At 49.0% G+C, this 10,396-nt stretch overlaps 4 protein-coding genes across 4 annotated transcripts; all 4 read right to left on the bottom strand.

Moving 5' to 3' along the window:
- Nucleotides 1-89: 89 nt before the first annotated feature.
- ABOM_001775 (uncharacterized protein) lies at nt 90-706 on the bottom strand (the record flags this gene model as incomplete). Its single annotated transcript, XM_022528905.1, has 2 exons — nt 90-587; nt 656-706. 2 exons carry the CDS (start codon nt 704-706, stop codon nt 90-92), a joined length of 549 nt encoding a protein of 182 aa, XP_022393305.1.
- Nucleotides 707-1,961: 1,255 nt separating this feature from the next.
- Nucleotides 1,962-3,780, bottom strand: ABOM_001774 (general amino acid permease AGP2; the record flags this gene model as incomplete). Its single annotated transcript, XM_022528904.1, has 2 exons — nt 1,962-3,147; nt 3,290-3,780. 2 exons carry the CDS (start codon nt 3,778-3,780, stop codon nt 1,962-1,964), a joined length of 1,677 nt encoding a protein of 558 aa, XP_022393256.1.
- Nucleotides 3,781-5,809: 2,029 nt separating this feature from the next.
- Nucleotides 5,810-7,196, bottom strand: ABOM_001773 (uncharacterized protein; the record flags this gene model as incomplete). Its single annotated transcript, XM_022528903.1, has 3 exons — nt 5,810-6,618; nt 6,695-6,710; nt 6,900-7,196. 3 exons carry the CDS (start codon nt 7,194-7,196, stop codon nt 5,810-5,812), a joined length of 1,122 nt encoding a protein of 373 aa, XP_022393307.1.
- Nucleotides 7,197-8,062: 866 nt separating this feature from the next.
- ABOM_001772 (NAD(P)-dependent alcohol dehydrogenase) lies at nt 8,063-9,206 on the bottom strand (the record flags this gene model as incomplete). Its single annotated transcript, XM_022528902.1, has 3 exons — nt 8,063-8,143; nt 8,194-8,879; nt 8,939-9,206. 3 exons carry the CDS (start codon nt 9,204-9,206, stop codon nt 8,063-8,065), a joined length of 1,035 nt encoding a protein of 344 aa, XP_022393306.1.
- Nucleotides 9,207-10,396: the final 1,190 nt, after the last annotated feature.

The following is a 10,396-nucleotide window of genomic DNA, read 5'->3' as shown; positions in this document are numbered from 1 at the left end:
GCCATGGAGGACTCGACCGGTTTGCACACTGTTTGAGCCTCACACGAACGATATAGTAGTGTTTTACTCAGACCCTGCCACACGAGCTTCTACAGCTGCTTCCTCGGCGCCGTCCCCCCCTTTCTCGGCAACGAACTGTCACCCCCACCATGCCCGCCTCTAAACACCCCATCCTCATCAACCAGACTCCGCAGCTCCCGCACGTCAGTCGCAGCAACAGCCACCGCCACAGCCTTAGTATTGACATGCTCCGCCGCAAGCCGCACACTCTCCACCGGATCCCCATCCCGGAGACTCTGCACTAATAACAGCGATTCATCCTCCACCGTCCTCCCATCTGCAACTAGAAACACAGACGCATCCACAGCAGTCCCCGTCGCGTATTCACGCAGGAACCGGATCATATCGTCCAATCCCCACCCCCGGAAGGGTGACTTGCATGCAGCGTCAACCGGGGGATATGTCACAGCGTCATGTGTGTATCTGCGCAACAGCGCCGTTCCGGTGCTTTCAACAAGCAGGAGGGTTGGGGGTGAATTGATGTCGATGGCGTGCGCGTAGGCTTTTGTGAGGATGGAGGTGAGAATCTGGGGTTGTTTAGTCAGGGTTACGGTGTGTATTCCATGGAAGGGTCGGGCGGCCTTATATTCCGTACTTGGGCGGGGATGTCATCCAGACAGAATATGGGGATGAGGGATTCGCTCATTTTGGGTTGATGGTGTATAGAGAGTTTGGGGATACTTTTGGTGCGCTAGCGATTGAGTTTAGTACGGGGTAGTTGCGCAGCATCAGTCGTAGTAACGTAGTAGTTGAAGACGTGGTGGTTGGGAGTATACGTACTATGTATGTATGTATGGAGAAAGACAGGTCAAAAAGTTAGGGTCGGGTGGGGCGTAGAGTTAAGCCAAGCCAAGTTAAACTCGAAGCCACATGGGGCAAACGTCCGGGAAACGGGTAAGAAACGAGGGAGTCGGGGAAATTACATACGGGCCGCTTTGGCAATTCGGATGAACAGGATGAAACGGACGACTTACTACGTAGTACACGTGTCTTGGGCTCTCCGTGACACGAGCTGAGGAGCTTTCCTTTTAGGTAATATTGCCACTCGAAGTCTGGGCAAACGTCTGATGCCCAAGCGACATGGATGGGGTGTGAAACAGAGGTTGGCAGGGGCCAATCGAGCTCCTGTTGACGCGTTGGGGAAGTTGACGAGTTAGGGCCTGCTGACACGGAACAAAGATAATCCCTTCGGGTTGGCGCGCTCGACCCGTGCCATGAGAGCCGCTAGACTGTTCTGGGTCTAGTCTGTGACGCGGGGGCTGTGTTTTGGATGCGTAATTTTGTGTGTATCTCTCAATTTCTCGCTCTTGGGCTTTTCTTTCTTGCTTTCTTTTTTTTCTTTTTTTCTTTTTCTTTTTTTTTTTGGTTCCTGGTTTCCTGTGGTCGACCGGTGGAGTTCTTTGTCGCAATGGGCTCACGGAGAGTAAAAGCTTTCGGTTAAAATTGCCCAAGACAAAACTTAGATACAACATGCGTGAATTTTTCTAATTTTCTAGTACTTCTGTAGATAGGGCTTTCCTTCGGATACGGGCACCATGTCGCTGGTCGCGTTTCGCACGGGTGTGTGTGGGCATGGACGGGTACGGGCCGCACGGGTGGTGGCATGGGCGGTGGCATACTGGCAATTCATCGGGACCGGCTTACTGAACCTGTGGGCAAAAGTCGTACATCTAGTTGGGCGTTTGTGGGATTCCTGGTCGCAAGGGAGTGGAAATCGGGGCTGATGCTGCATTCAGGGCAAAGTGTACTGGATCGTCCGGGCGATATTGTTCGTAGAGGGTAGGTATCTTTTCGTTAGCAATGGGTGGGCACACGCAAGGGTCGCAATGGTTGCAATAGAGTCGCAAATGGTCGCACTCGAAAGGGATAGGGCCAGTGAGGTGCAGGGACACCGTCACTTGTTAGTCGCGCTCGGGGTCTTCTCTGTTCTTCCTCCGTCTAAAACCAACTAAGCCGATCATCTCGGACCAGAAGCCCACGGGCGGGGTGGTGATGCTATTCTCATAGGCGTCAATGCTGGGTCGCTCCCAGACGAGGTCCACCTCGTGGGGTCGCACGTAGCGGGTCTTCTTGACGACCTTCCAGAAGATAAACAGGCAGGGCGCTACCAGCTGCATCGTGTAGTTGGAGAAGAAGTTGGACACGCTCCAGGGCGTGAACGAGCTATATCCGTAGAAAATGATCACGAGGCAGTGAACCGAGAGTGCGATGTAGGCGCCGTAGGGCTGGAACCAGCCACAGTAGGGCATCTTCTTGCGGTCAACACCTTGGGCCTGGCAGGCCCAGTAGTAGTTGATGAACGTGACGGACATGCAGAAATAGTTGATCAGACCACCGCCGGTGACGAGGTTGACGAACCAGGTAATGGCCTGGGCGGAGCCGCTGCCAACCTGGAGGAAGGAGAGGAAGGGGAAAAGCATCACCACACAGAAGCAATACACCGGCACGCCGGATTTGTTGCAGTAGCGCAGGATACGAGGGGCGCGGCCCTCCAGAGCCAAACTGTAGAGGGATCGCGTGGCGCAATAGGTATATGTATTGCCCGCGGAAAAGATCGAGGTGAAGATCAACGCGTTGACAATATGCGGAAGCACACTGACGCCGAGGTTCTCCATGGCAATCACATACGGCGAAGCGGCGGCTGTGCTGCTGTCACCGCTGCCAAAGTAGATTTCAACCAGGGCCGGGTCATTGTAGGCGACCACAATGGAAACCGCGAGGGCACCGATAATGAAGAATATACAGAAGCGATAGTATACAGTCTTAAAGGCGGACTTGATGTAGATGCTCGGGCGCTGAGCCTCGGCGGCCACCATGGAGATATACTCGGGACCGACAACACAGAAGCTCGCGCTCCACAGAGCGGCAAGAAACCCTTCAAAGCGACCAAGATCGCCCTTGGTGTGGAACTCAGCGAATGGGCCCGGGTTGTTCCAGTGGCGAAAGCCATAGGCGTCACCCTGGGGATTACCACCCACCATCGTGATGAAGGTGAAGGAGAAGAGGATGAAAATCAGAACGAGCTTGCCTCCGGAGAGCCAGAATTCTGCCTCTCCGTAAAATTTGACCGCAAGGATGTTCAGCGTGCTATATAAATTCATCGGTTAGTATCTCGTTCTAGTAGGTCTTCCACTCGCCTGAGTACAGCAGTCAGAGGCCGACGAGGGCCGTGCATAATGGCAGGATACCATCAAAAGGCTAGATCAGATCGACAAAAGTAGGTCCTTACGCATAGCAAATAATCACAGCGGCACAGATGCCGGCCGTGGGGCCAGGTTCCGTCACCGTCTCATTCCAGAAGGACATGACCAGACTTAGCGCCGTGATCTCAAAGGGGATCAGGAACGCTTCATAGAAGAAGAAATTCCACCCGGCAAGGAATCCAAGAGCATCATCTACCCAGTAGCCAGCGAGGCGGATGAAGCCCCCCGACACCGGCATATAGGTATTCATTTCGGCAATCGAGTTATTGACGAGTGCGAGGACGCAGGAATAAAGCGAGTAGGCAATAAACAGGCTGGCAGGGCCACCCTTCGCAAGACCACCGCCAATGCTAATGAACAGGGCCGTGCCGATCGAGCCACCAGCAGCGATAAGCTGGATCTGACGGTTCCCGAGCCGGCGGTGCAGGGTCCCCATGTTCTCACCTTCATGGATACTACCACCATCCCCCGACGTCGTGGGTTCAAGCTGTGTGGTCTTTTCCTCGTTGAGCCCCATCTTGGCGTTCTGCGATGCCAACGGCGCACGGCAGACGTGAGGTTGAAAGTATTCGGAGCGAAGCCCGGGAGATTAATTCAGAAGATAAGAAAAAAGAGATAAGAGAGAAGCAGGAAAGAGAATTGGCATAGGGTATTTGACTGCGATAAGACCAGAGGAAGAGATGCGGGGGAATGAACGAGCATAATCAAGGAAAGTTGACTTGACTCTCTCTCAGCGTGCCCTATTCAACTGGTGTTGTACAGAAGGAGAATTCTTGCTCGCAGTCAACAAGAGTGGGCGACACTGCGATATTTAATATTAACACGACGCTAGGCAGTCCTCTTTTTTTTTTTATTTGATTTGATTTTATTTTATTTTCCCGGGTCCTGCAGCTAAGCAATGACGCTGCGTATGCAGTTTACCGGTCGTATCTAAGGAAGGTTATCTTGGCCCTTGACCGATCTCTCAAGCCAAGCCCTAAGGCCACCCCGACCACTCGACCACCTCCCTCTCCTGCCCTGCATGTTACATTTCAATCCTGGCTGACTCCCCCATTATTCACAATTCCAGTAACTGGTCACACCCCTACCATCATCCAGGGATCTGTGAGCGCCCATTATGCGCAACAAGAGACGCCAACCGGAGGCTGGCCACTCAAAGCCGTTGATTGCCCCGTGGCCAAGCCGCTTATCGTGTCTGAGAGCCGAACGATCCAAAGTTCGAATGCTAGCGTGCAACAAAGAATGACTGCGGGTTATCTAAAAACGCCAAAGGGTCCCAGCCAATGGTCATATCATGATTTAAGATTTCCCCTCGACGGGACAAATAGCCTCGAATAGGTAAACTGATACGTCTGGAGAAGGTTTACAGGACTGATAAAGAATAAGTTCGAGTGACAGGGTTTACTCCAAACTTCCAGGGATTCCATGAGATAAACCGACTGAGTTCCTGGTAATATAACTAACCCTAGAAAGGTAACCCGTGCCAGGGGCCGGTAAATTAGATACAGAGGCACTGGGTGGATGGAGACCAAGAAAGCAACGTAATTTGAGGGGGGTTGAAAGATGGACCCATAGTATCTTGTCCAATAGCATTGTTCTTGATTGAGTGATAGTGCACACTAGCAATACGAGGGTGTGGGGGACAAGAAATGAAATAAAAAAAATTGAAAAAGCAAAAAACATACAACAGGAGGGATTCGCTGGTGGTCACCCACCCAACTACTAACCTCCCGGCGTGTGGCTTAAGTACGGCTGAGCGGACGGGAAGCCCTGTTCTCCACACCCTGTGGTCGTATGTACTATATTTCTACTTGCAAGATAATATATAGTAAGAAAACATAGAAACCAATGCTTCTCGTCCACAATATCAGTTAAGACAATCATGCCAAGTGGTATATTCCAAATTATACTATATCTAGACATTTCAAAGGTTTATTCAAAGGTCAATGGCATTAATATAGCTCGTCGAGTCGCTTCACCCACAGAGCTGTTATATATTCTATAGTAAATATTTAAGTGACTAGATGTTGGTATCAGCCATGCCCTAAAATATATATTTCGGATGTCAGGGGTAGCTTGGAGATGGTCAATTCCCACTCAATAAACCACATGCACATCAAGTAGAATCTCAAATTACTTTCTATTCTACATAGTTGTAATCGCGTAGACCTCGGGACCGACATCGATTAAGATATGGTCCACCGGCCGCCCCTATATAAATTCTTGTTATAACTTCAGTGGCGAATTTAGGCCATGTGTCCGGACGTTATGGCTGTGATTTCTCTCTTAACTAACCGCTGTGATAGCTGTTACATGTGGCAAGTTTGACAGCTGCGTTGGCATCCTGAGGGTTTGTGTGCCACCACCATGGACAGCCCACTTTCGCTTTTCTGTGAATGGGTTCACTCTACCATCTTAGGGCGGTCTTAGTTTGTGAGAACAAAAAATATTCTAGAAACCACCCACCGCGAGGCAGACTTGTAATGTCTATAGAATCGCCATTTGTGTCAGATTTGTAACCCCGAGACACCCAGTTATTGACTTGCTCAAGAGCTCTTCAATACCGCATGCTGCATTTTCTGTACCTCTGGCAGGCCCCATCTCTGCATCCACTTACAACCCACCACTTCCTCAATTGTCGCTCTCTCGCTTGGTTCAAGAACCAACATCGACTTTATCATGTTATGAAACGCATCTCTTTCCTCCTCTGAGAAGGTGTCAAATTTCTTCCTCTCCCTTGGATCCTGTATAGAGTCTGTAAACCGTTGATTCCAATCCCTGGCGCTGCTGCTATACCACTGACGGAGACTTTCTGTCACATCCTTGCACCCATCCTCATTGAACCAATTGCTTCTTTCCTCCCACTTACTCCACCATCTCTCAGGGAGTCTACCAAGCATCTCCACATGCTCGATTGTAACCTCATCCAATGTGGCAGGGAAGGCTTCGAAAGGGGGCCTGTCTCCGAAGATATCCCAGATAGTGCACGCAAGTGTCCATATATCTCCAGGAAAGGAAAGTGGATCGTCTGGTTCCCCAAGCCCAGCGAAGCGAGATTCCGGTGGTGCGAGGAGGAGCGGTGTGTGAGCTGCGAACCGCCGTGTCACTTGGGGGTGGAACGCTTCTCCAAAATCTGCAATCATGATTCCGGAGTCCACGAGGGATATCTCATCACTACCAAGCCCAAGCCAAACCGGGACAATCAATTCTGACGGAACGCCAGGATCAAGGGGAGCACCATCTTCGCGGATAACTTGCTCTTTTTCGGGCTTGCCCGTGCTAGCATACAGCTTCTCGGGGGTCATGTCCTGCATGTCAAATGGCAAGCGAAGAAGAATATTTCCAAGATGAAGGTCTGTAACCGGGGTTAGATGAATCACACTCCCTGGGTTAAGTGATGAAACCAGGGATCTTCGTATGATAAAACGTACCCCCATGAGCGATGCCCTGTGAATGGATAAATTGTAAGCCGAGTATAAGTTGTGCGGCAATGGCTCGAGCAACAGGCAGATGGAGAAGTCGATGCTATGCAGCATCCTTCGCTTCATGAAGACTGATTCTAGCAGGATCCATAACCAAACACCGATGGTCCCCATTTGGCCCTGAAAATGTGAAAGAATCGAGTAGGTTCTGTACAATCGCTTTCCCTGGAAGATCTGATTTGGCCTTTGCTAGCTGCGAAAGTATTTGCACCTCATGCATTCGATTAGCTGATTCAGCGGTCGAAATTTTGAGGGCAACTAGTCGATTTTGCCGTCTATCTTCTGCTAGCCAGGTCGTAGCAGAGCGGCCAAATCCAAGCTTGTGTGCGATAACATATCGACCCGCACTGAGTTGATCTCCTAGCACTACAGGATGGTAACCTCCGGGAACATAGTAATCCAAGCGCTCAACCTCTTCCACAAAGTTGTACTTGACTGTGCTGGGCTCCATACATGTGGCTATACTCCGTACATTGGAAATCTGAGCCTGTCGACCAGATGGCCAATGTACATAGGGTCTTAGTTTTTGAAACTGAAATGATACAATTCGAGTTTGACTAGCCATAATGCTGAGGAAAGCGACGTGGTTTAAAGTGATGGAGGAAGGGGGCGAGGCGATGTTGGGATTATTAGATAATCAAAGATAAAATATTTCCCAAGTTAGGTCTCAGACAACAAAAATAACAGCTATTCTGGAGCTATGTCCAGACAGGGTTGGCTGTATTTTCATGCATTTCACGATGATAACTGATCTTGGATAGACCTCATCTTTTTGTAAAGAAGATGGATGCCCTAGTGTCGCGTTCTTTAACGCTTCTTAAAAGCCTAAGCCTATTATGATTATTTGATTCGTTATCTTTGATATAGATCAGATTAAGAATTACACATGACACTCATAGGTGGCATGTAAACGTGGTCTTGTAGCGTCGTAGATCCCTGGTAATTATCTATTTTCGATCCCCGTATTCCTCACCCATCTTACATCCTGTCAGTGGCGTCCTGACATAACCATCGTATGCCCTGCTGAACAGAATATAGTGATGTGTGCTTAGATACTTTTACTATATGGTCGACACACAGGTCATCAGACCAGGTATGAGCAGCTCTCCAGGCACTCCTTGTACCGGTCTGTGCGCTTACGAAAGATTGACGAGAAAAACTAGATCCACATATAGTCGGTAGCGGTATATATTCCTCTACTACTCACACAAGCTCTTTCGATACACCTAGAGTAATGATACAACCATCCTAGAAAGCTGTAATCTCTGCTACTGGAAGAATATATGGGTAGTAGGAATTAGACATTATCTAAGGTTATTACTCAGCCCGTACCTTTAGATCTGCAACACATATAACCAGCTTCCCCCTTGCATGCTTGCCAGCCATAACGTGGAATGCCTGTGCTTCGCCTTAGTGCGTCAATCCGTTTAATAAAGGCCATGACATACCTGAACAGCATCCTCAAATAGCCATGTATCTCCTATCAAGACACCTAATTGACCCATCTCACATAGCTTTCTTAACCTTTCAAGCTTGTCCGTACTAACCATAGCCGTAACCTGTCTATACTCCCGGTCTACCCCGCCAGCCCAAACAGGCAGAACTCTATTCAAACCCATTTTCAACAGACATGCGAACATGCCCAAGTAAGTATAAGATTCCAGTACCGGTCCCACCGATGTGTACGTGTGGTCCACTCCAGATTTTAGAATTGCAGGCGACGAATACCACAGATCCTGAGATCCACGGGTGTCGATAATCTTGTCGAATGGTTCGTCTCCATATATCTCCGTCCCAGTAGAGGTAGACGAGCCACCCGAAGTATTGTATACCACAACATCATGGCAACCGAGTGTTCTCGCCACGTCGAAAGAAGCAGCAGAGCACCTACCTACAATACGCCCTTCGCCAGCGACAATCTGAGACACAAGTTGCGTGACGAGGTGTCCAATGCCCCCACTCGGAGCATTGATGAGTACCCGATCCCCGGGTCGAATATCCGCAGCATCCATGAGCGTGAGAGCAGTTGTACCCGAGACGGGTAACCCCGCCGCCTGCGCGAATGAGATATTGGCTGGTTTGCGAGCTATGCAATTCATATCCACGACGAGATATTCTGCCAAGGCCCCAGAACCTTTCAGATGTTGCCCGACGGGAATGGACCCGAATACCGGCGTTCCGGGCGGGAAGTACCGGTGCTCATTATCTGGCTGGGGGTAACTGGGACCTCCTTGCCGGTTGCGATGACCAACCCCGAGAAGTCTGTTTCTGCAATGCCAGGCGTGGTTCGAAAGATGGATGGGACAAGGTTCATCATTATGGTTGTGCCGGGGTGCAGGGCCACATGGGTTATGCGGATGAGTACATCGGTGCTAGTGTTTAGGGCAGGAATGGGGTGCTGTTGGGATAGTTGGAGCACTCGTTCAGCGGAACCTGCGCGAGTAAACGTCCATGCTTTCATTGAAGTGGGGAGTGAATGCGCCATATGTTGGAATATTTTAGCTATATTTGGTCTGAGATTCCCTTGGGGGTAAAAGCTGGGATGTGGCAAGGGAAGGCAGAGTAAGATATACTATCCTCACCTCGTATTTTAACTTTGTGGCTCTTTGTCTCTCTGCCATCACTCGGTTCATTGCTTATCTTTGTGTCTATTTTACGCGACCACACGGGGTAGACAAAAGCAAAAACAATGGAGCTAAAAAGAAAATATAACACCATTAGTATGACTGTTCTTACCTAGGGCTAGTTATGGACATCGAGCTGCTCTTAGGCTCAAGTTGATCTTGTTCTATTAATGAAAATAGTTCTCTGGCTAAGTTGGAACGTCTTATTCCTTAGAGTCTATAGTAGCTTCAGCAAGCAGGCAGTATCCAAAGAGTAGAAGTAACTGCGGAATTTTTAACCGCTAGATATCTCTAGTTTTTCTGATAATATTGCTGGCGATATCGCCTCCTTCTAGTCCACTGTCCTCTGTCCCTGTTAGATAAGAAATCTCACAATTGAAAAATAAGAAGAACCAGTTAATGTCTTGAATTTAACCAGTCTTACCATCTTTTTCGAAACAATAATATCTATAATACATTACTCTTTCACCTCCAGTTTCGCCCCTATACCAGAGTCTCCCTCCATGAGGTAATAGTTCCAGGAGTACACCACATAGGGTGCAGAACCAGCGCGTTCTCTCCGGAGACAGTAGGGGGAACAGCCTTCCACTGTACTCCTTCATTACTACACCAGAAAAATGCATATAAGGCTTTACACTGCCACCGTATTTATGCTCTAGTAGTCAACATAATGACTAGCTCACACTCCATGCTATATTAGGTTTATAGTAAAGAATTCCCTACCCAACATTGGATCCGCTATTTAGGGAATGCAGGAAGTATATTGAGTGCGACGGGTAAGCTGTCATACGTCAATCTCTTCATGCATAGTTTATTTCAATGCCGAAACTATGCTGAAAGTTCCCAAGTCAATTTCAGCATCTATCTGTGAGAAGTTGCACACAAAATAACGACTAAATCAATATCACCATGCCTGAAAGCCGCCCTACACAAGCTATATATCGTCCCACGACAGGACGGCTTTCACAGCCTGTAAGTAAATATGTTAGTTATTATTTTATACAAGGGAAGGGGTTATTCTACAACC

Source organism: Aspergillus bombycis (genome assembly GCF_001792695.1).
Source record: "Aspergillus bombycis strain NRRL26010 chromosome Unknown contig00008, whole genome shotgun sequence".
Classification (NCBI taxonomy): Eukaryota; Fungi; Ascomycota; class Eurotiomycetes; order Eurotiales; family Aspergillaceae; genus Aspergillus; species Aspergillus bombycis.
This window is presented reverse-complemented; position numbering and strand designations above follow the sequence as displayed.